The sequence below is a fragment of the Nyctereutes procyonoides genome, unplaced genomic scaffold (genome assembly GCF_905146905.1).
Source record: "Nyctereutes procyonoides isolate TBG_1078 unplaced genomic scaffold, NYPRO_anot_genome, whole genome shotgun sequence".
Taxonomy (NCBI): domain Eukaryota; kingdom Metazoa; phylum Chordata; class Mammalia; order Carnivora; family Canidae; genus Nyctereutes; species Nyctereutes procyonoides.
The window spans coordinates 744222-769818 of NW_026575120.1; the positions used below are offsets into that span (position 1 = coordinate 744222).

The window sequence follows — 25597 nt, forward strand, 5'->3', positions numbered from 1 at the left end:
CCCTCCCCCTCCCTTTTTGTTTTATCGTCAGAAAGCTGTTAACTGGTTTATACGTGACTCATAGTGTATTGAGAGTTTCCATCTAGGAGTAGAATTTCTGAGTTAGAGAAATTAAAGAGATTTTAGCCTTACTAGGTATTGCCAGATTCTTTCCAAAGTGAATGCATGGACATATAGACCTAATAGCAAGATAGACAAGTTTTCCCTACTCCACAGACTTGCTGATAATTGATACTGCCTTTGTTTGATGATAGACCTACTCATTGACTCAGCAGTCTTACTTTTGGGAATTTATTTTAAAAAGTCAACAGTATACACACACATAGTGATATATAAGGTGACTTATTGAAGCATTGTTTGTAACAGCATATATTAGAAGAAAGCCAAGTTTCTTAGTAGAGGATGAGTTAAATAAGTTTTGCTCTATCCATATATTAAATTAATGTGAAGCCATTAAAAATATGGTAGATTCCATCTACTGATAAGGAAAGATTACTAAAGTATATCATTAGGTTAAAAAAGTAAGGCATAGAGATGCCTGACTGGCTTAGTTAGTGAAACATGTGACTCTCAAGGTTGTAAGTTCGAGCTCCACATTGGGTATAGAGATTACTTTCAAAACTATCTTAAAAAAAAAAAAAGCTAGACACAGTATATTGAATATAGTGTTATATCTTTTATCTGAAAAAAGATTGAGAAAAATAAGAAAATATGTTTGTATGTGTGTAATTGTCCCAAAGTGATAACCTGGAGAGTAGATGGGTATGGGGTGGACAGAACACAAGGATGAGGATGTGCATCTTTTTGTATTGTTTCATTTTATAACCATATGAATTAATTAATCAAAAACTTAAATTGGAAAAAGTGCCAATATTATTGGTGTGAAATGGATCTGTGTGGTTTTATTTGTATCCTCCCCATAACTGGCAAGTGAGCCTGTATTTATTGGTAACTTAAGGTGATTCTCTGTGACTTGCCTATTTGTTATTGTTTACCCTTTTTTTTTTCTGTAAAGTTATTTGTCCTTTTCTTATTGATTTGTAGAAGTTCTTTATATATTCCAGTTCATGGTGTGTTACTGTTTATAGCTGTTGCAAATATCTCCTCTTAGGAGATATTTACATATTGCCCCTGGGGAATCTTTGGATCCTCAGGGTTTTGAGTTGTGTTTCTTATTTTATTCCATGTTTTAGCTTATTGCTTTTTAAAATAAACCCTACCTACCTGTAAATTCTCCCAATTAGAGACTATATAATTTCCATAATTACATTTGTACTAACTATGGTTATTATGGTTTTATAATGACTTGATATTGTGCAGGTCAGTTCCTTACACATCATTCTTCTGATATCTTTTTTTTTTTTTTTAAAGATTTTATTTATTCATTCATGAGAGACTCAGAGAGAGGTAGAGACACAGGCAGAGGGAGAGGCAGGCTTTCTGTTGGGAGCCCAATGTGGGACTCAGTCCCAGGACTCCGGGATCCCGACCTGAGCCAAAGGTAGATGCTCAACCACTGAGCCACCTAGGCATCCCATTCTTCTGATATCCCGAATTTATAGATTTTGGGAGGTAAAATGGACATGTTCATGATACTGAATTTCCTTTGTTATCACACTTAAATCTAACAACCAGAGTCGTACGACTGTGAATAGACATCTGGGGCTTCTCTGTCTCAATCATGATGAAGTATGTGGCAATTAATTTTTAGCCCTGAAATGAAAGGAAGGAAAATCCAAGTTTACTAAAGAAAATTGGATACCTTTTTAAATTTTTTAAAAAATATGACACACCCTTGAGTCAGGAAGAAAATGAATCTAAGCTACATCTTGTGGAATAATATTTTCTTAGAAACACAGGTTCTTCCTATTTTTGATGAGATTTCCTTCTAGAATTAGCACTACAAACATGACTCATATTTAGTCACTTAAGTCTTAAATGTAGAGACTACAAAACACGAGTTACTCAATGTTTATTTTCCAAAGTAACACACAGCAAACCAAAACTACAACCAACAAACTGTGTTGAAACAGAAAAGGTGAAAACCTAGGGGATTTTCTGATTTTACTAATACCAATGAAATGGGGGAAAGATTATATACCGTATTTATTGCCAACTTCTATAATAAAAGTTGATTTTCTCAAAAACTTTCTAATAGTCCATTGAGAAAGTTATGGTGTCATCCGTTACTTTTGCTTTTCCTCTTGTGGTTGAGAAAATGTTTACTTTTTCCTCCCTTCTTTTTCTTTTTCTTCTTCTTCTTTTTTTTTTTTTTTTTTTTTTTTTTAGATAAAGTGGGGGAAGGTCAGATAGGGAGAGAGAGAGAATCTTAAGCAGGTTCCATGACCAGTGTGGAGCCGAACATGGGCTTGATGTAACGACCCTGAGATCATGATCTGAGCCAAAATGAGGAGTCACCCAGGCACCCCTATTTCTTTCTTTTTAGAAAAAGGTTCAGAGCCTGTGCTGCTTTGTTCTGTTCATGCGGTCTTTGGAGGCTAATTATCACATCACCATCATCTCTATCATCATTATTCATAGTCCTACTCATAAGACTTGTCTGCAATAGTCAAACTCTCAAAGTGAAGATTTCCTTCTGTATGTATGTAACTCTTGAAAACATTTTTTTTTCCAGATTTTATTTATTCATGAGAGACACAAGAGAGAGAGGCAGAGACATAGACTGCCTATGGGAGAGAGAAGGAGAAGCAGGTTCCCAGGGAGGCTGATGCAGGACTCAATCCCAGGACCCTGGGATCATGCCCTGAGACAAAGGCATACGCTCAACCCCTGAGCCATCCAGGCATCCCTGAAAATGTTTTTCTTGAATAAAGTAGTTGTCATTCATTACTAGGTTAAAATTTTACTGTTTCTCTTGGAATAAAATGTATAATCTAAGCCAGTAATTTAAAATCTTGTTTATTTCAGTTTTCTCCAGCTATATTTTATGTATTATATATTATTTAATTATATATAAATCATTTTATGCAGCTTATTCCCTCCTTCTCCTTCCCTAATATTACATGGTAAATTCCTTGAAATAAATTTTAGATCTTAAATGTTTAAGAAGAAAGTTGTCAGGGTACCTGTGTGGCTTATTTGGGTAAGCATCTACCTTCAGCTTAGGTCATGATCCCCAGGTCCAGGGATTGAGTGCTGCCTCGGTCTCCCTGCTCACTGGGGAGTCTGCTTCTCCCTTTCCCTCTGTAGCTACCCCTGCTTGTTCTCTCTCTCTCAAATAAATAAAATATTTTTGAAAGGTAGTCTACAAAAAAAAAAAAAAGATAGTCTATGTAGATCTATCTCAGTCTCTGACAACTAACTCTCCAATGTGCTAAATTGATGGTCCTCAATAAATACAGAGGTCTAATTAAGATGCTTTGGATGTTATCTCAGATGGTTACTACCCTGCCATGGCAAATGCATTTACTGCAAGATTACAACCACGTCTACAGAGATCAGCTTTCCTGGGAATATAAAGTCCTTGAAACCAGTAGCTGTTTTATTATTCATTACTATCCTAGCACCTAACATAATGCCAGGCACATATGAAGTGTTCAGCAGAAACTTGTTGATAGACAACAGTATTGTACTATAATCAACAAACTTGCCAAGAGTCTAGAACTTAATGATTCTGACCACTGAAAAGAAAGAATTATGTAACGTGATAAAGGTGCTGATTATCATTACAATGGCAATCACAGTACGGTATATAAATGTATCAAATTAACGTGTACAATGGTATATGTCAAATATATTTTTAAAAACACATGTTGAATGAATGGAAGAATTATCAAAAGAGATTTTTCTTGGCAAGACCAAACCAAGATGGGCGGGTACTCCACACAGGCTAATTTATTTAGTGGAGGACAAGCAAAATAATTTCCTCATTAATAAAAAAAAATGTATGCAGAAATTATTTTAACTTCACTTTCATTGGCTCAGGCAGTCATATAAAGAAGGAAAATTCAGAGGAAAGCCTTTTCTGAATATCTCCCATTCTCTCTGAACTTTCTTATGTGATTTTCCAAACCAGGCAAAATTTTGGAAATTTTGATTAGTTTCAGAATTTGGTGGTGTAAACTTCACTGTGCATTATTCATTGTCAGAATTTTAGCTATAACTATGTGAGCTTCTTGCAAAAATGACAGTGCTCAGTGCTATGCAGAACCATTTTTTAAAAAAGATTATTTAAGAGCACGAGAAAGATGCATGAACAGGGGGAGGCACAGAAGGAGAGGGAGAAAGAGGAGCAGGCTCCCCCAGCACTTGATCCCAGGACCTGGGATCATGACTTGAGCCCAATGCAGATGCTTAACTGAATGAGCCACCCAGGTGCCCTCAAGACTGTTTTTAAATTTCTACATGAGGGCAGCCTGGGTGGCTCAGTGGTTTAGCACCGCCTTCAGCCCGGGGTGTGATCCTGGAGACCTGGGATTGAGTCCCACGTCGGGCTCCCTGCTTGGAGCCTGCTTCTCCCTCTGCCTGTGTATCTGTCTCTCTGTCTCTTTCTCTCTCTCTGTGTCTCTCATGAATAAATAAATAAAAATCTTTAAAAAAGTAAATTTCTACATGAAAGTGCTGTCAGCTTTCATGAAAGCTTGATGAATTCACTATTTTCTAGCTTGGTTAAGAATTTGTGTCTTGAAACTTGAGCTAACTGGCACTATGGGTCTGACTTTTTATTCCAAAGGTGTTTTCGCTTTTTGTAGAGCTTCCCACTCAAGTGCTTATCAGATGCTCATATTTCAGTTCTGAACCTTGAATTCTTTTCATCTAGACCTCGTGCTCTGGGGAAAGCAGGAGTCCCCCATAACTGGCCTCATCGGCCCTCGCTCAGGCAAACCTTAAAAGTCCATGATTTCCAACACAGTGGAATGGGAACACCCTGGTACTCTTAGAGGGTGGGAAAGTCTTTGCTTCTTTTCTTGGGAAGGAGGAGGGCACAGAGTGGATAGCAGTCAGGTCCCTAAGTAGGGTGGGGCCAAGAGCACTCAGGAGAGTTGACTCTGTTTACCTTCCTCTTGGTGCACCAGGGATGGTGCATGTAAAGGTTACAGCATGAGACAAGCTGAGCATCCTTGGTCCTGGGAGGCCACAAGAGGACCCAGCAGGAGCTCCCCAGTTCCAAGACCCACCTCTGTTATTCAGAAAGGCTGTATGTATCAGGCAGATTGAGAAATCCCATTTATTACTTTCTTATTTTATTTCATCATAAATAACTTTGCAATTCCCTAGTGTTGTGATAATGAAGAAAGGTGATTCCCACCTTACTGAAAACCTCCCAACTTCCTTCTTAAAACTGTTATTTTAAGAAAGTGTCATAAGCCTGGTGCCTTGACTACATGTCTCTTTAGCCTCAGACAAGCAGGTGTGGTCTGTGTTGTCATGTTTTGGCCAACCGACTGAAGATGGCTTCAGACACCAGATTTGCATGGGGAAGAAGGCATAGTGTCTTGTGACAGTAATTCCAGGCAGAGCTCTCTGGGTCCAACTAGGTTGAGCCATCTGTTCTTGGTACAAGATTTTCCTCCAGAGTATCGGTGTTCCCTGGAACTGGATTTCCTCCAGAATGCCCAGGCCAGAGTCTCAAAGTCTTTCAAGTCTTCAGTAATCTTCCCTAAAATGTCTTCGGCTCATTGCTGAAATCACACATTGAGCCAGAGAATGTCACTTCTCTGGCCCTTTTATCTCCAGCTTGATATTGCTCACCAGTCTGGTAACAAAGCAGAGGATGCAGGCGAGGGAGGGCTACATCCTGGGGCAGGTGTCAGGAGCTGTGGTGGAGGCTGGGCTCTTCCTTGGGGTGGGTTTGTATTCCCTTCAGTTCCATTTTTCCAGAGGGGTAGGTGTAAGCAGAGATGGACAGAGGACATTCGTCTAGCACATTTCCCTGTTGCTACTCCTCCTTGGGGACTCCTCTTACAAGACCAAGAAGATGCTTGACTTCTGAGAAATAAACAGCTACTTTGGTGAAGCCCAGGAACTGCCATCTGGGCAATCTTCACTTTGCAAAGAGATTGATCGAAGCAATGTCAACATGCCGAGCAACAAGTCAGTGATTACTGTTGCCACCACTAACATTTATTTATGTCAGACTTGGTGGTTTATAAAGTGCTTTGTCATTGTATTATCTGATTTGACCCCTCTATCAACCGCATGGGATATTATTTCTGTGTTTTATCAGTTTTAGAGGCCAGCATAATTTGACTCTCGGAAGGTCACGAGGTTGGCAAATCAGAGCCACGTTCTAAACTGCTGATTTCTGACTAATTCACAAGATTATTCTGAGGCTCTAGAGTTTCCACGGTGGGAATCACTGCTAGTGATTTCTGCTAGTGCAGGAGGAGTAAAGTCATTTCTTACCATTTGTGAAATCACACCTAAGAAACGAAAACAAAGCTGTTACATTGTGTGCTACCGAGTCAGATCTAGAAACTTAGCTGGAGGCTTTGGGAGGAAGCTTCTTGAAAGAGGTGGAGTTGGGTTGTCTCTTGAAGAATGGAGAAGATTTGGGAGGATTGAGGGGGAAGAAATATCCAGGGAGGGCATGGTCTTGACTGCCAGCTCAGAGGCAAGAGTGACCCTGGGGTGTGCCAGGGACGGAGAGGTTCCCCTGGGGGGCTCACTGCTGGCACTTGCCTCCCACTGGTGGGCTATCTTTCACTCCAAACAGGCAGCTGAACTTTTTTCAGCTACCAAGATGCCGAATTATAATTTCTTCATTTTTGATGAAAGAAATGCTCGCCTGTTGCTATCTTGCCACTCAGAGTGCCCTCAGAAGGGACCGTGCCAAAGGATGGTGTTTGCTCTCCTTTGCCATGATTTCATGGAATCAACAGCTCTCCACTTCTCTAAAGTGGCTGTTGATTTCCTCAAAATAGTCTCCTCTGTAACTTGATTAAGAAAACTTAAATGTGCACCTTAGAAGTAAGTACGGTGAATGGAATTTCTTGTGGCAGTTCACAAGGCATTACTAGATGGCCTCAAAATCCCCATGTATTTTCCGTGACAGGTTTGTGATTCTTACCCTACTGAACTGTATGTTCCCAAATCGGCCACGGCACACATCATAGTGGGGAGTTCCAAATTCCGGAGCAGACGGCGATTTCCTGCCCTTTCTTACTACTATAAAGATAACCACGTAAGTCTCAAGGCATGCTTTTGTTTTATGCTTTGCTTTTCTTGTTTTATCATAAACAGGCATTTTTCTAGCAGCCCTCTGCTGTGTGTGTGTGTGTGTGTGTGAGTGTGAATTCTTAAAGGTATGTGGATATTGCTGTGTGTGGTATTACACAACACAACTGTGCTTAAACGTTACCTCATGTTGACCTTTCATGTTTATTTGATAATAAAGTAATGGGATTCAGTCTGAAAATACCTAAACTTAATCATCCAAGTGAATGCCTGTCCTTTTCTAAGTGGTCACCTTGGGAAGCTCTGTGCTTGTTCAAACAGTGCTGAAGAGACTCTTTGAAATGCTTATTTTAGGAAGGCTCCCAGAATCCATGGCACCTTCTTCTTCTTCTTTTTTTTTTTTTTTTTAATGGCACACTCTTTGAGTGTCCTCAGTATAAGAAATCTTTATTTCTGGAAAGCAGGTTTAATTTTTAAAATATTACTTATAAGGGACCCCTGGGTGGCTCAGTTGATTAAGTGACTGACTCTTGAACTCAGCTTAGGCCTTGATCTCAGAGTCATGAGTTCAAGCCCTATGCTAGGTTCTGTGCTGGGTGTGAAACCTACTTAAAAAAAAAAAAATATAGGGATCCCTGGGTGGCGTAGCGGTTTGGCGCCTGCCTTTGGCCCAGGGCGCGATCCTGGAGACCCAGGATCGAATCCCACGTCGGGCTCCCGGTGCATGGAGCCTGCTTCTCCCTCTGCCTGTGTCTCTGCCTCTCTCTCTCTCTCTCTCTCTCTCTCTGTGTGTGTGACTATCATAAATAAATAAAAATTCTAAAAAAAATATATAAATGCTAACATTAGATTTCCTGCAACTAATAGAGCCTTAAGTAACAGTGCCTTAAACGGGATAGAACTTTATTTTCTTTCACATAAAACTCCAAAAGCGGGCAGTCCAGGCCTAGAATCTTGGCTGTCCACTACTCAGCCTGAGCTCCTGCACCTTTCTGCTCTGCCTTCCCTTGTCTTTGACCCTCATCAAGTGGCATAAGAGATGACTTCAGTACCACACATCATTTCCACACAGCAGCAGAGTGGGAGGGCTAATGGGCCTGCACAGCTTTCTGAGGAAGGCTCCTGAAACCGCCGCGAGACACTTCTGCTCGCAATCCTGTTAGAATTGCGCAGAGCAGGAAAGAAAATAGTCTTATGGGTAACTGTGTAAACAACTAAAAATTATGGTTCCATTTCTGTGAAGGACAAGAAAAGAAATTTGGGGAGACAAGAATGGTCTTTGCCACACACTTCAGAAGTTATTTGACTTTAACCAGGTGACAAGTTTGATTTTCAAGCTAGATGATATAGTTTGGGATTCAAAGGCAAATTCATAGCCATAAACAATTGGAATACATGTGTGTGAGTGTATATGCACGCACATGTACCTATGGGCGAGGGAGTAGGGTAGGGTCTATGTCTGATTTCATTTAGCAGTGTGAGTTCCATTAATTGAAAGGATATAAATCGTCTTACTTCTAGTTATACTCACTGCTATGAAATGGGGTCTAAAAAAGGCCAGTATTTTGTTAATGTTCTGTATTACTTGACTCCAACTATATTTCACTCTACACAGAACTGGAGCAGTGGTGAATGAAAGATATGAATTTCTTAAAAAAAAAAAGATGGAGCGAATAGAGAATTTCATGATATTGCATTTGAAATTATGATGCCAGGAACACTGACACTTTTTATAATATCCATTGATAAAGAAGTAAGAGAGGGAGGATCTTTTATTTTTTTATTATCGTTTAAGAGGCAAAAGTGGGCTGGGCATTTAAAAAGTAGGCGTAGTGTCTATCCTGCTTCTTTTCCTTCTGTTCTGATATTCTTGAGAAAAGGGATTTTTTTTTTTTTTTTTGGTCAGTGTGAGTATTGCAAAGGGCAAGTATGTGATGTCTCAGAAGAGACTAGAAGTCTTAGACATTAGACCACAGAGGCCAGCTTCTTCCCCAGCTGACCTCAGATTCTCATCATTTCATTCCTGCTCTTGTGTGCCATTCTTTTTAAAATAAAAAAAAATTATTCATGAAAGACACAGAGAGGCAGACACATAGGCAGAGGGAGAAGCAGGCTCCCCGCAGGGACCATGACCTGAGCCAAAGGTAGATACTTAACCACTGAGCCACCCAGACACCCCATTGTGTGCCATTCTTTACTTGATCTCCTTTTCTCTTGAGAAGGAATCATACGGCCATCATTTATAATTTAAAATAATTGATTTCCTATATTTAGAACTTTAAAAAAGACAATACCTCATGTTTTAGCTCTTCTTACAAAGTACAAAACAGAGATGTGTTTTTGAGCATTGCTCCATGAACTGGTTACCCCAGGGAAGCACTGAATGTGCCTGTACATGCATACCCCCTCTCCCACCTCCATGAACTAGACTGTCGAGCATGTAGCATAATGATCCATTTTGTTTTATAACAATATTGAGGTTTTAGTATCAAGGTTTCATTATGTAAATGTATCTGATGCATCCAGTGATTTTTTTTAATCAAGGGAAATATTGTCAAAGGTGGATTTCTGTGGTTAGATGGATGATGTGTGAGGTAACATAGCAACAGCTCATGTTGTCATTGCTCAGGAAAACTCACACATAAACCAGGCAGTCTTCCATAAAAAGTAAACAGAAAAATCAGGTAGAGATTATGTAAACTTGCTGATCTTTCTTCCTTCCCTTTTGTGGTTTTTAGAAATTTTAAACTTAAGAATATATATTCCTCACCCAATAAAACTTATGCTTGTGAGTAAGAATATCATATGTTTTGGTTAAACTGTTCCTCACAAACTGTTTTGTTATTTTAGGGACGCTTTTGTTGGCTGGAAAGGTGGCTTAGCTGATGTGGGGTTGTGGGATCTGTAGTTGGATTAAGATGCGAAATGCGCATCATCGCATGAGCTAGAAGTCCTGTGGAGAATCCTCTGATCTAAATGCCCCTGCCGAGGGTACATCATTCCTTTTGGATCAGCTTTTAAGATACGTGGTGTTGTAATCACTTCCTATTCACTTGTTGGTGAGATTAGCATTCCTGCCCTAGGGTTCCAGGGAAGGCTGAACACATGACACCTGACAATGGGCAGAAGAGGTTGTCAGCAGTTTGTTAGTTGTACATACTCACTCCCCAAGGGAGGAGGACACGGCATGCTGCGCAGGGCCACAGAGCACCTGCACTCTGGAATTGAGTGAACCAGCAGGGATTGCAGGAAGCAGGCTTTGTAGTGAAGAGGGTGAGATGACCTCAGGTTCCACTCACGGCAGGATGTGAGTGGCTTGTTTAATTCCATGGGCTAGCAGGAAACAGAAACCCACTATTCAGACGGGAGCAGGAGCTGCATCTGGTCTGTAGAGAGAATTGGTTAGCCAGGAGGCTTTATCCATAGGAGCAGAGTGGGCATTTGAGGCCTTCCCAATTTTACCAGATGTCAAGAGCAGCTCAAAATAAAAATTTAAGCCTTGAACCGCACAGGGGTTATACAGAGCCATCCAGACTTCTTTCGGATATCAAACTATTAACAGCTTTGTAGATAAAAGTTAGAGATGTATAAATGAGAAATGTCGCTTATATTCGGAAGCCTGTTACCTACCAGCCCTTAAAATTGCTGTATCCTTTGTTCTTTCTTACTAAATGTTCAATTATTTTTAAGAAAGCAGTTTTGCTTTCTTATCAAAATATTGTGATCTCCAAAAATCACAGTGCAAATCTCTGTGAAACCAAGCTCTGCAAGATTTCCAAACAGGTGATGTCCCTTAAGAAACATATAGACCTTTTTCTTCCTTTTATAACTCATGTTTATTGAAACTCGCTATGTGTTAGGTATAGTTCTAAGAAAATTATATATCTCATCACAGTCTGTAGGGTTTTTTTTTTTAGAGATTTTATTTATTTATTTGATGGAGAATGAGCAAGAGAGCACAAGGACAGAGGGAGAGAGAGAGAAGCAGGCTCCTCACTGAGCAGGGAGCCCGATGTAGGGCTCGATCCCAGGATCCTGAGATCATGATTTGAGCCAAAGGCAGATGCCTAAACAACTGAGCCACCCAGGTGCCCACACTCTATAATTTTGATATTATTATCCTCATATTGTAGATGAGAAAACCAAAGTTCAAAGACAGAGGCTACCGTCTTTGGGTCGGTTACCCAAGATCCTATAGCAAGTGACAGCCAACTATGGATTGAAAGCCAGACCTTCTTAAACACTGCATTCTCAATTCTCTCTCCTGCCTCCTGACTTATTTCCATACTTCGGGGCTATATTATTTTGGTTAAGAATCCAGGATCAGAAAATCTTATGCCTGGATGAAATTTCTGGCTTTAGCTGTATGACACTGAGCAAGTTACTTCACCTCTCTGTGCCTTGGTTGACTCATGTGTAAAATGGAGCAGATAACAGGTCTTCTTTTATGGTAATTGAGAAGATTAAATAAAAATAACACAAAGTTTTTCTAAGAGTGCTCACAACATAGTAAGCCTTAAAAAAATGTTGGATATTTTAATTACCAGTAGCATTGTAAATGAGCAGCTCTCGTGACAGTGTACCATCGAAGTTTTACCTCTGCCCTCGGGTGAAAGACAACAGTAAGAAAGGCTGCCAGGTAAGGGGAGTGTTCTCTCAACAGCGTGACTGTCTGGGGTACGTACAAGGTGAGCAGAAGCACTTAAGGACTACTTACTGCTCCACACAAAATTGGTCACTATGTTAGCACCGAGGCAACAGAGAATTCCATGTGGAGTGTATCTATCGGTTATTAAGAATATATAACTACAAAATATGAAAATGTAGTTGGTTTAACATATCTGGTTTAGTTTATTGACCACGTTCTATAATGTAACTGTTCTGACCTAACCCTTTACTTCAAACTAGCTGCTCTCAACCTGCAGGTGATCATTGATGGTTGTGGTCATTCCCTGGCTGCTTTTCCTTTCTTTTCTTTCTTAAAGATTTTATTCATTTATTTCGAGAGAGAGAGCATGAGAGTGGGGTGAGTGGCAGAGGGAGAAGCAGGCTCCTCCACTGAGCAGGGAGCCCCAGGCGGGGCTCAATCCCTGGACTCCGGATCATGGCCTGAGCCAAAGGCAGACGCTTCACCGACTGAGCCACCCAGGTGTCCTCCCGGCTTCATTTAATAGTTGGAGTCTCGCTTGTTTAGTGAGCTCAGGTGTGGTGCGTGACAATTTCTCAGACAAATTCTCACCAGTTAAATGTGCTTCCTTCCCATCCAAGTCCTCTGATAGTCTAAGACCTTACCTGGTGGGAGCTGCATTAATGATCATTCCCTAACCCCCGTGAAATATCTCATAGAACTTGCTCAGAAGTGTGCTCTCACCTGTCAGAATGGCCTCAGGGCACGGGGCAGAGCCTGATCCCTTTGAAGAGCAGAAGCAGCAGAACCCACAGGGGAAGCACTAAGAAAGCCATCTGTGGCCATCTCTCCGTGGCAGCCTCCTGCCTTCTGTTCCCAGCGCCCCCTCCCCGCCAGTGGTCCCCGCCACTGGTCCCCGCCAAGCCTGCCTTTCTCCCCGACCTGTCCTCATCCAGGTTCAGCACTGCCCACCCCCCAGTCGCTTTTTCTTCCATCCTGCAGTTGCACTTCAGCCAATAATTCAGGAATTCTCCAACTCCGAGCAGCTCTGCTGCCCCTTTGCTTCACTTGCCGCTCTCCCTTGCGCTTCCCTCCTGAATTCTGAATCTGGCTGCAGGGCCCAGAGTTTAGTTTAGTTTTGTTTTTTTGTTTTTCGTTTTTTCTTTAAGATCTATTTATTTATTTATTTGAGAGAGAGAGAGAGAGAGAGAGAGAGAGAGAGAGAGAGAGAGAGAATGAGAATGAATCTCAAGCAGACTCCCTGCTGAAGGCAGAGCCTGACATGGGGTTCAAGCCCACAACCCTGAGATCATGACCTGAGCTGAAACCAAGAGCCAGATGGTCAATTGACTTGAGCCCCCCAGGCACTCCCAGAGTTCTTGACCGACCTCGGTGACTGCCCCTCACTGTTACAGGTGGTACTGGAACTCTCTAGCAGTCGCGCATATATGTGTCTAACTGTTCTGTGATCCTCGGACTGGCCAGCAGGTCCTCAGCTGAAGGATGGTATAGTGAGTGAGAAGCATCCCCACCTTCTCCAATGAGGAGCACCCAACGCTTCCTTTTCTTCCAGGGAAACTCAAACCTGAGCTAAGTTGTCCTGGGTTGAGCATTAGGGACAGTTAAGCTGTGCTGGGACCCCGAGCTGGGTTCTCCCTTTCTGGATAGAGTCTGAAGTGCAGGCACCCTGAGCGAGCTTAGCCATGATCGTTTTCAGAGTTTGGCCTGCTTCGCCTGTCTGCCTGGAGCGAGTGGGTTCCCTTCCTCACCGACCCCCGCTTCCTCCATCCTCCCATCTGGAGGACTCACAACCTCAGTGCAGATTCCTGGAAAGAGTCATTTCTTTAAGTGTGAAAATAAAATCTAAGTCCCTAAAAAGTACTTTGCCATAAAGTGTAAGTTTTAGGACTGCGAGGATGTATCCATACTCCCCTACTGCTAACTCAGGGAAAGGTTTATGCTATTGTTTATGTTGTCTGACTTGCAGACTAGGGAAATTGCAGAATAGAATACAGCCTGATTTCAGAGAAACCCCTGCTTCTAACATGCTAGGGGCAGCCTGGGATGTGTCTGCTGTCCTAGGTGTCAACGCCAGCGGCAGCAGCCTGGGCTCTCGTCACAGTGGAAAAACCCCCATTTAGGATTAGAATTGGTTTTTAGTATTCGTGAGGTTTCTAAATGAGCTGGTAAAAAACTGATGGAAACCATTACAAAATAACTTTTTTTTTTAAAAACCAGTCTTGCTATTAGCAGTATCCTGTAAATTTTAGGACAATAGTTATTTACTTTATATTTCCACCTTCAGCAGGAAGATTAAATAATGCCAGTGAAAGGGAAAGTAGGCTAAGTGACTTTATATTTCATAATTTAGGTCCATCCTAAGCATGCATGTTCACTCCTAATTTTTTACACAGAAACTTTGCACTGCTTACCCTTGTAGTGGTTTCTTTGGCCTGTAATTAAAAAGAAACCAGCCTTGGTTTTTGGAAGGCATTGAGATCCTTCTGCAGGTTGGCTCAGGGTGTGAGAGAACCAGAGGCTCGTTGTTGGGGATGCAGTCGCGAGGTGCCGGTGGGAACAGTGGGGCACCTGCCTGACCCTGCCATGTCCTGCAGGCCTCCATCTGCCGGAGCAGCCAGCCCCTGTCCGGCTTCAGTGCCCGGTGCCTCGAGGATGAGCAGATGCTCCAGGCCATCAGGAAGGCCAATCCGGGAAGCGACTTCATTTACGTCGTGGACACTCGGCCTAAAGTAAGTGTCGCCATTCACATCGGTGTCTTTGCAGCTTTGAAGCGTGGACCTGGGTGGGAGGAGGCAGAGGTACAGAGACCACCATCCCCTCTCCAAGGGCCTCATCTGCAAAGAGGCTGCTCCTTCTTGGATAGTCAGGATGTGGCTGCCCTGCTGGGCTGAGCGTGTCTCCATGAGGTTTCCACATCTGTGCAAGTCCACGGGTGACCTGAGTGCCTCACCCGCCAGGTACTTGGGAGAGCTCCCCGGCTCCTGGCATTGTGCTGGGTACACAGTGCAAACAACAAACGAGCATGGCTTAATTCTGGAGTTTGCCCTCCTAAACACCACCGGATTTCTTTTTTTTTTTATTTTGGTTTGTTTCTAAAATGACCTTTTCCACTCTGACAATAAGAAATTACTGTGGATCTCCCACTGTTTAATTTTTGTGAGGTGTTCAGCTATATACCGTGTCAAATTCAACTTGCAGCAATCCATGTCTGTGATTCCAGAAGATTTACAATATATAATGTCAAGTCAAAAAAAAAAAAAGATCACAAAATACTATGTATACTATTATGTTTGTGTCAAATAAAACTCAGGTATATAAACGTTTCTATTGAAATTTTTAAAAATATGGAAGGATAAACACCAGCCTGTTAAAATTCCATGGAGAAGAGAGTATTTAGAGAGGTAGAGAACTTTCTACATGTCTCTTGTTGAAAAAATTACTTTAATTATGCAAGTATTTATACACTGATTTTATAATTTAATAAAACAATCCAGAGGAAGTAATGGATCTAGTTGTCAAGAGGTAAGCTAAGTTCATCTTGCAGGGTATCTTCCATACAGATTTCCATTTTTTAGGTGCAATTTAACTTCCTATTTCACTGCTTAAACCACTTCTTTGTAAACCAGTCAACAAAACGAGTCCTCAGAAGGATGTGCCAGTGAATACATACCAAATCACCTACAAGTGCATGGAATATATCAGACACAATGAGATTATAAAGCAAAATGGCTTATTCAACATATTTGGCATTCTCATTTCTTGCCAATAATGAAAATGTACCTGGACTTATGCCTAAAGAAAGAAAAAAAATACATATAGCCCATCTCTCCATATGGGTATGGAAAAGTGCTCAAGATCTACTAGTAAGCAACAAGAGTGAGATACAGAAAATATGTATAATGTCATCCCATTATTGTAATAATAATTGTAAACAGATATTATTTTTTTAATTTTTATTTTTTTATTTTTTAATTGGATCATATTCTATGTATTGAAAGAATCTGAAGGAATGTATGTGAAGCCATTAACAGTGGTTTTTCCTGTGGGGCAAGAGGAGGATTTTAAGAAGGTTTTCACTTTATAATTATTATAGTTTGAAAAAATTTTAATCATGAAAAGGTTAAAAGAGCATTAGAGCCTTTAATGTTAAACATAGTTACCTTATCATCAACAATTCTACCCCTAACTTGAAAGAAATGAAAACATATGTCCACCAAAAACTTATCTGTGACTATTTCTTCATAGTTAATAATAGCTTAAAAGTAGAAGCAACCACATGTCCATCAACTGAGAATGAATTATTAAAATGTGGTATGTCCATTCAATGGAATATTATTTGGCCATAAAAAGAAATGAAGTACCAAGATGTGCTACAATGTGGAGAAACCTTGACAATGTTACACTAAGCAAAAGAAGTCCGTCACAGAGGACCACGCATTGTATGATTCCATTTATATAAAATGTCCAGAACAGAGAGATCTGTAGAGAAAGAAAGTGGACTGGTGGTTGCCTTGGGCCAAGAGGATGAGAGGAATTGTGGGTGACAGCTAATGGGTAGAGGATTTCATTTGGGGGTGATTAAAGTGTTCTAAAGATAGATTGTGCTGATGGTTACACGAGTCTGTAAATACACCAAACATCATTGAATCGTGCTGTGCACTTTCAGTGGATGAATTGTAAGGCCTATGAATTATATGTCAATGAAGCTATTTTTAAAAGGAACATAAGGACACAATAAACATTAGAAGAGGAAGCAGAAAGTATGATCAACAGCCCAAATCACTGAAAGTATCACCGATATTAAGAATAGGTAACTGTAGACATAGTCTATACTCGTGAGCCATATAAGAATTGAGAATTGGATATTATCCATTATGTAGGCACTCAGCCCCTGGCGGTTTACAATGCCCCTTGGAGCCTCATCTCACCAAATATGGTGATTCATGACCTGGTTCACTTAATTTGATGTTTTCCTTGTTTCCGATCTGTGCCCTGGTCATACCCTCAAACCTCCGACTGTCCCGTGCTTCTGATGGAAGTGCAGGTGTGGGATGGGTGTGGGCAGGGCAGCAGAGCAGGAGTCCCTCTCAGACACCAGGTCAGCAAATCAGTCCTGGAGATCAGTGATAAGACCCAGGTTACAGCTAGATCCCATTCTAGTAGATTATAGGCAAAGGATTCTCTTCCTTTTCGGTAATCTGAAAGCAAAACACACAGGTAAGAATTTAAAAAAAAAAAAAAACATCAACAACAAAGCTGTTCTGCTTACAGATTTTCACTTGAAAGAAACCAGAAGACCTCTGACTTTACTTTGTCTTCGGATTTGTGCTTTTCTCTCTGGCTGATCGCCCTGTAACCCCTCCCTTCTAACCTTGACTCTTTTCTGTCCTCTCCATTGTACCTTTCGTGTAAGTGAAGTGCAGCTGTTTGGAATTTCCTCGTGACCCGAGGTGAATTAAAGAATGCCTGCATCTTAGCCAAATGGACTGAACACAGGATAAGGAAAGAAGGGCTAGGGCTTTACTGATTTGGGGTGCCCTTCTCCTGTCCTATTGTCCCAGATTTAAATAAAGCCAAACAGATTCACCTACTCTTTCCAGGGCCAGCGATTCAAGTGTGTACTATGCCCCACGTAAACCTTCTGGGAAATGTGACAGCTGTTGAGGCAAGCATATTCCAGATTTAAAATGAATTAATCCAGAGGATTTGATTTGAAGGGTATATTTAGCTCTAAGCATGTTTACTGTCGGCAATAAGAAGTATGACGCTGATCCATTAAAGAAAACTGGCGTCTCATACAAGTGCCCTGTTCTTGTATTTGCTCATGCATACGTACACACACATCCTGTGAGTTTTAAACTGTCTGCTTAGAACAAAGTCTGTTGATTTTTGGTTCCTGCAGAGTGTTAGGCTTCCTTGGTAGCCAGGAGACGGACCCCATGCCTGCTATAGGTGGTGGGGAGCCAGGAAATGGGGCACTGCTGGGTTTGCTCTCAGGTTTAATTAAAAAGAGAAAGGATTAGGAGGCCACTCGGATCATTGCCACCCTGAAAGCAAGACTGGCCCAATGCACGCACGCTGCCTGTTGTGAGGAAAGCCTTCTGGATTGCTCGTTGACATTAAAATCTTGAGAGGCAGAGGCAGTGAGGTCCTCTGCTCAAAAACAACTATATCCTTGAGGTCATATATTACTGCTGGGATTTGGTGCATTAAGAAGATAGGAAACAGTATTAATGCAGTAGATGTTGAATTGTAAAATGAGAGGGAAATAATTTTATCCCAGCCTTGTTGATGACTTCTTGTTACTTCATCCTGGGACTTTGCTCAGCTTGCAAAAATGGTCATTTAATTCTTACAATAATCCTGAAACTTGGGAGATGTTTTCTTTTTATGGCTGGGGCTGAGATTTGGAGAGGTCAAATAATTTGCCCAAGGTCACACAGTTCAGGACAGTGCCCACATGCCATCCAGGCTCATCTGACGCCAAAGCCTGTGCTCCTTCCACTCGACCATGGTGCTGTTCGCAGAAATCTCCAGGGGAGCCTTGTGTCCAAAGGAGGCTCAGGAGGGCTGCTTACCTCCGAGCACACACCCAGTGGAGCTGGAGACACAGAGCTGAAGGACCAGCCCCAAGCTCATCCAAAATCAGGCCAGGCCAGAGGAGCCAGCGGGGCTCTGAGTGGGACTCTGATGGCAGCACCTTGGGAAGAAGCACTGAGAGGTTCTGCGAAGGGGTGAGGCGAGGCCACCACCTGCCTTTTGTCCTTGCTCCTTCTCCAAAGACAGCTTCATGGCTATGGTTTCTAACTGCACCCTGTAAGCACTTTTTTTTTTAAGTTGCATGACAGGATGTTAGAAGTTTTTGTGTTTCTCTAGGATCAGTAGTTAGGTGGTTTCTACTCACCAAATCCTGTGAGGGGGTATCTGAAGAATCGGTTGTAAAGATTGGGGTACCTGAAAGAGAGCGTGTCTATCCCATCCTTGCTGATGGCCTCCATGGTGGTGAGCAAGGGGAAGGGGAATTGGAGAGCACAGCGTTCAGGGGCAGTGGAGCAGTCTTTCTGCCTTCTGTTTGGGAGTGCAAGGATGGAGGAATTTCCTGGGGGGTCAAGTACACACTGACTTAGGAAGTGCACAGGAACCATCTTGCTAGTGTCTCTCCAAAGTAGGCACGTCCCCTGGTGCTTCCCAGCTGCGTGTGACTGTGGGGTGGTTGCTGGGGAGCGAAGCTGAGGGGATTGGAAGAGTCTCAAGCCAGGGGGTCTCCCATGTCAGCGACCTGTGTACCTTATATCTCCAAGAGCCCACACGCGTGCCTTAGGGGATGCCGCATTTGGACACTTGTCACCGAGAGGGCAGCGATGCCCAGTGAGTGTCACCAGGAAAGCAGTGACGTCATGCAGAGAGAACCAGTCTTGCCTGCTTTGTAGAGAGATGTTTACCACATATCCTTCCTCTGCACTTCCCCCGCTACACACACCCTCCCAAAGCAGCACCTAGAAGAAAGAGGAACGGGAAGGGAGTGGGAGAGCAGACCCCTCACCTGTCCCCATAGCCTGTAATGAGGAAAAGAGAGAATTTTCCCTCATATAGGGGATTGGAATTTTAATGGAACTTCATGGTGATTTTCTCTGTTGAGTGTAACCCAAAAGCTATTCATTCTGTCTAAGATGTCCTCAGGGGTAGGAAAGGAGGCTTTCCATAGCAGAGTTGTAGACAGTAGTAGCAAGAAAGCAAGCCTTCCCATATTTTCATGTTTATGCCACAAGTTAAGGTTCTTCATGTCACCAGTTACAGATGGAGGGAGGGAAAGGATCGTCATGTGACGCCTGCTGCTAGGCCGTGGCCCAGTCTTCCTCTTGCCAAGATAACTTTTGTTCTCATTTCCCAACGCCGTCAGATCGGCTCCTGTCATTATTCAGGTACAGGGTGTACTCTACTGAAACTTGAGACTGCAAGGCTCAGATAGTTGTAGTCTTTTGAGTGACCAAGCTGACCATTAAGTTGATATTAAGATTATCATTGGCTAAGTTCTCATGGTTTAGCTGTCTCTGATTGATTTAGGGTCAGAGGAAGAATCTGATTGTGTTTCTTAACATTCTTGGGCTGTTCACCTCTCCACTTCAATATTCAGTCCTTTGTTTGGCCGGCCAGTCAGCAAGTCTTCACTGAGTCGTGCTGTGTGCCACTTGGAGGGATTTGACCACAGACTGGCCCTGCAAGTTCCCCATGGAGCCTACATCTTCTACCCTGGTCTAGTGGATCTTCTCTGCCATCAACACTAAATCTTAAAATTTTCAAATAAACCTGCTCAGAATCCTCCAGTTGCCTTCCACCACCGTGGGTAAAGTCTAACCTTCTGAATTGAGCCTCTCTGTAGAGGATGCTAAATGATTTTTAGCTTCCTCTCTTGCCTCTGCCATCATCCATGAACCATCTGCTCCCCAGTTGGCTCACTGATCTCCATCTGCCCCTTGATTTTGCCTCTTGCCTCTTCTGGAGTGCCCTCCCCTTTGTCTCCATTTTCCAGATGATTGAAGTCCATCTCAAGGCTTTTTGCTTTTATGAAATGTGACCCCCAAGCCCCTAGGCCACATGGGGCTGTTCTGGACTCGAACTTCTGCCGCCGTCATAGCCTCTGCCTATCACTCAGCAGCCCTGGCTGGTCGAGTCCTTGTGATCTGGTGCCGTGTGCTTTCCCGGCCACACTTAGAAGCTTATGGCTGCAGAGACAGTTTCATATTCATCTTTCTATTCTGTTCAGCATCTGACACACATAGGTGTTTGTTAAGAGTTTGTGGAGAAATGAGTAGGTTCTTTTTGTTTCACTGAAGAGTTTTTCTGTGCCTAAAGATGTTGAGATTATCAGATAGTAGAGTGATCCTGGGTGAGAAAACAGGGCACTTTCTTTCCAGCCCTCCTAGCCATTTGTCTCTTGTGTTCCTCACACATAAACTGAAGCTGTAACACATTTACCTTCAATGTTTTATTTCTTTGAGAGTTTTTCGAGCTGAGATGAATAGCTTTTCCGTCGGTCATGAGATGGAGTTCTCAGCCAAAGGCAAAGGGGCAAATTAGACTTACTCTAATTCTGTTTGGTTCATACAAGGGACACTGTATCTGGAAATTTATAAAATAGGTCCAGGATAGCTTCTTGAATTTTTATTAATCACACAGCCTATTTCCTGCTTTGAGGGTTAGGCATTTGCTACACTACCCTGATAGGTCTCCTGTGAAATCTGTGGAAACCTTGACAAAGTACACTTTGGATGATAGATTAAATATTGCCATCTTCTGTTCATTATGAGAAGTACCATTGACTTTCAAGAAGCCATCTTGTGTTGCTCCTCAGCTTTGAAAGACTGTCAACAAATTATCCCAGGTTGTAGGTACTCAACCTTTAAAAATGGGAACACAAAGTTCTAATTATACATTCAAATAATAATAATGGTATTTGGGGTTTTACTTATTATGCCGTTTAAAAAGAGTATCTTTGCAGTATGTGGTGAGTAGGCTTAACTTGAGTTATTCAAGATACAGAAGGAATATAAGGCTCATATTGCAAAAGGATTCTTGCAAGTATCCTATCAGTTGTTTTATTTTATAAAGCTAGACATAAAGGATAGGCCATCAGCTTTGGAAAATAATTATACAAAGAGATGATATTTTATAACAGTAAGTTTCTTTTTTTTAATAAATTAAAATAAATTAATTTTTTATTGGTGTTCAATTTACCAACATACAGAATAACACCCAGTGCTCATCCCTCAAGTGTCCCCCTCAGTGCCCGTCACCCACTCACCCCTACCCCCCGCCCTCCTCCCCTTCCACCACCCCTAGTTCGTTTCCCAGAGTTAGGAGTCTTTATGTTCTGTGTCCCTTTCTGATATTTCCCACACATTTCTTCTCCCTTCCCTTATATTCCCTTTCACTATTATTCATATTCCCCAAATGAATGAGAACATGTAACGTTTGTCCTTCTCCGATTGACTTAGTTCACTCAGCATAATACCCTCCAGTTCCGTCCACGTTGAAGCAAATGGTGGGTATTTGTCGTTTCTGATGGCTGAGTAATATTCCATTGTACACATAAACCACATCTTTTTTATCCATTCATCTTTCGGTGGACACTGAGGCTCCTTCCACAGTTTGGCTACTGTGGACATTGCTGCTAGAAACATCGGGGTGCAGGTGTCCCGGCGTTTCATTGCATCTGAATCTTTGGGGTAAATCCCCAACAGTGCAATTGCTGGGTCGTAGGGCAGGTCTATTTTTAACTCTTTGAGGAACCTCCACACAGTCTTCCAGAGTGGCTGTACCAGTTCACATTCCCACCAACAGTGTAAGAGGGTTCCCCTTTCTCCACAGCCTCTCCAGCATTTGTTGTTTCCTGCCTTGTTAATTTTCCCCATTCTCATTGGTGTGAGGTGGTATCTCATTGTGGTTTTGATTTGTATTTCCCTGATGGCAAGTGATGCAGAGCATTTTCTCATGTGCATGTTGGCCATGTCTACGTCTTCCTCTGTGAGATTTCTCTTCATGTCTTTTGCCCATTTCATGATTGGATTGTTTGTTTCTTTGGTGTTGAGTTTAATAAGTTCTTTATGGATTTTGGAAACTAGCCCTTTATCTGATACGTCATTTGCAAATATAACAGTAAGTTTCAAATGAATGATGTGTATAAGTAATTTTAGAAAACAATTTCCCCTTTAAATATGCAAAAATTTTATTTTTTTAAAATTTTTTTAAAGATTTATTTATTCATGATAGATAGAGAGGCAGAGACACAGGAGGAGGGAGAAGCAGGCTCCATGCTGGGAGCCTCACGTGGGACTCCATCCCGGGGCTCCAGGATCGTGCCCTGGGCCAAAGGCAGCCGCTAAACCACCGAGCCACCCAGGGATCCCCTAAATACGCAAAAATTTTAAAGCGTAAACATAGGTTATCTTCAAAATAACATCATTTTTGTATTTTTTTCCTTAAGCAAGGCCAAAGCCCTTCTCCTCATAGTGTGCCCAGGAGAAAGGTAACAGTAACTGGAAACAGTGTCTGGAGGCTGATGTAGCCCAGCTGACATCACAGGAGCTAAGTCATGAGCAGAACTGCTATGGAGATGTCAGGCATCTGCCGGCCCCAGCTCTGAGCGGCATTGGCTTGCCCTCTGCTGTTTTATTTTTTCGCTTCTAAATGTGTGTTATGTCTATTATTTAAATTACAAACCTAATATATCTCGTTGGTAACAAAAAATACAAGAGCATCAAAAGTAGTATTGACTGTGACCCCTGGCCCTTGTCACCTCTATTTTTTTGCTGTACCTGTGCCAGGTTGGTATAGGTGTTCATATGTTTTAATCCACTTAATCAAATACGTTATTTGTACCTTAATTTGTTTTATAAGAAATGAGATAATTGTATGAATATTATCCTGTAGGTTACTCTTTTCATTTAACACGTCATGGGCCAATTCCAAATCAGTCTGTGTGTGTCTCTGTCTCCGTGTCTGTCTCTTTTTCTCTCAAAGCCATGTCTTTTTGTCTCTGTAGAAGTTCAGGGTAGGAATATGCCATAGATGAAGTATGGTATATTCTTAGGTTTTTGAGTCATTACTATGAGGAAGTTCTAATAAACATTCTTAGACATCTGTCTTTATGTGCTGGTACTTCTAAAGATCTGGGTGAAAGAATATTTATGTTTTTAACTTAGCTTAATTTTTTAAACTCCAGCTTTTTGCAAGTATTTGTTCCTGTCCTCTCAGTATCACTGTAGGCCTGAGACTGATCTATTTCTTCTGGCGTTGAGTTCTTGGTGTCAGGATAATCCACCTGCTTTTTGTGGACAGAAGAGGAACATGGTCAGTGACTGGTGTTTCCTAGGATGGGACCACCTACTTAGCCAAACAGCGGGGATGGAATATTAGCAGTAATACATCCATCCCAGGAATGTACGTATTTCCCAGCAGAGGCCAAACTTGTCTCCTTCCTGGTTTTAGTTACATAGAACGAGGGCAAAAGTTTGCATTTAATAAATGTCTTCAAAGTCCATTGTCTTTAACCCAGTTTGCACTGGGAAACCCCCCACCATATACAAAATTGTGGTGATAAAAATGGTCCCAAAGCCCTCCTAACAGGTGTCTAGACTGAAATAAAGGGCCTGGAGAAAATGGCTCTGGAGGTAGTTCTCCAGGCGCTCGTTATTGGAGTCAGTGATTCCTGCTCGAGGTTTAATTGGGGGATTCTTGTAGACAGATTAAAATCACATTGCCATTCCTGTAGGATAATGTGTTTATTGGCAATATAATACTGGAAGATATAATTGAACTTACGGAGCTTTGTATTGCCAGCTGCCTCTGCTAATATTCTTCTGCAAACCTACAGGTTACAATGTTTGGTTAAGTCAGGGCAACTTAACTCTGTCCCAGAATTCCATATTCAAATTTGGCATCTCTGACCGAACCCATGAAGAGGCATCTCCAGAAAGTTTTCCAGCTAAGAAAGTGTGCCTCACATCAACACATTTATGGTGTTGAATGTAAGCGTGAATGCCTGGAATCACACAGCTCAGTAGAATGTTCCCATGATCTCAAACATGTTACGTTTCCGCACATCATTTTGAATGCTGTTATGGCTGTGGGTGAGCTGTATCGGTCGTTTTATGCCCTGAATATCACTGGTGACTAACTCCGTTTTGCTGACCACTGGCAGCTCAACGCCATGGCAAATCGTGCTGCAGGGAAAGGCTATGAGAATGAAGACAACTACTCCAATATCAAGTTTCAGTTTATCGGCATAGAGAACATCCATGTCATGAGGAGCAGTCTGCAAAAAATGCTGGAAGGTAAGTAATTTCCTTATGCACAGCATTAAAAAAAATACAGTGAAATATGGTAACGTCAAGTGGAATAAAATAGTCTTTTGTTTTTTACATTGTTTTTACAATAATGCTGTTTATATAGGTGGGATAAGTTGAGATGAGAATATCATATTGCAGGGACTCCTGAAACATTTAAGTCTTCCTCTTATTTTTTCTAAGTGTCATGGGGAAATGGTTTTTCACTTGGTTAGCAAAGCCACGCACTGTCCAGTGCTTAATATCTAAGATAAAAGTGCACAGGAGTTTTTCTTTCTCCCTCATCATATTAGTTTGACCCACGTTCAAGGCTATTTGGAGATAAAGCAGTCCTACATTTAAAGCAGCAGCCGACTCTGTTCATGTGTGGAGATGAGGTGTATAAAATGAATCTGAGTGGCCGAATGGCCATTAGAAGGGAGAGTGTTGCAGGACCTGATACTCATTTCTCAAAAGCAGCAACACTGCGGTGCATCTGGGCTCAGATCACTTTCCCACGTGGCATCCCTGCCCCCCGGCCCCCAGCACCTTCCACCAGGGGACACATGCACACAGGCTTATGGGGGAGGAAACGACAAAGATGGATTATGTAAGGTATGATGGCCATTCTTGCGGCCAAACCAGCCATAAGCTGATTAGCAGAAATTCTGCATTTCAAGCAAAACCAGCCTCATTTACTGCTTATGCTCCACATGATTGTGAAGGCACTCGAGGAGGAATCTGCCACCACCGTCCACGACTTCTGGCTCTGGTGGGAGCCACAGGGAAAGGGGGATGCAAAACCCTTGGCTTTGTGCATTGAGGTCCTGGAGAGGCTGTGAACACTGTGCTTGTGCTGGCGGTGAAGGCCCTGGAAAGGGGGGGCTGAGTGTGGGGACAGTGGGCTGTGAATAGGAAATGTGGGGGTGGGGGGGTAGGTGTTAGGGAGGACCAAGAAAATGCTGAATGACTTTTCCCAAGGAGGACA

At 42.1% G+C, this 25597-nt stretch overlaps 1 protein-coding gene across 2 annotated transcripts in view; it reads left to right on the plus strand.

Moving 5' to 3' along the window:
• MTMR7 (myotubularin related protein 7) overlaps nucleotides 1-25597 on the plus strand; it is a 173872-nt gene that overhangs the window by 118196 nt on the left and 30079 nt on the right. For both annotated transcript variants that reach the window (XM_055334655.1, XM_055334656.1), the window contains 3 exons: nucleotides 7016-7144; nucleotides 14380-14514; nucleotides 24486-24618. In XM_055334655.1, the coding sequence (XP_055190630.1) occupies nucleotides 7016-7144; nucleotides 14380-14514; nucleotides 24486-24618 (397 nt within the window). The remainder of the gene's footprint in view (nucleotides 1-7015; nucleotides 7145-14379; nucleotides 14515-24485; nucleotides 24619-25597) is intronic.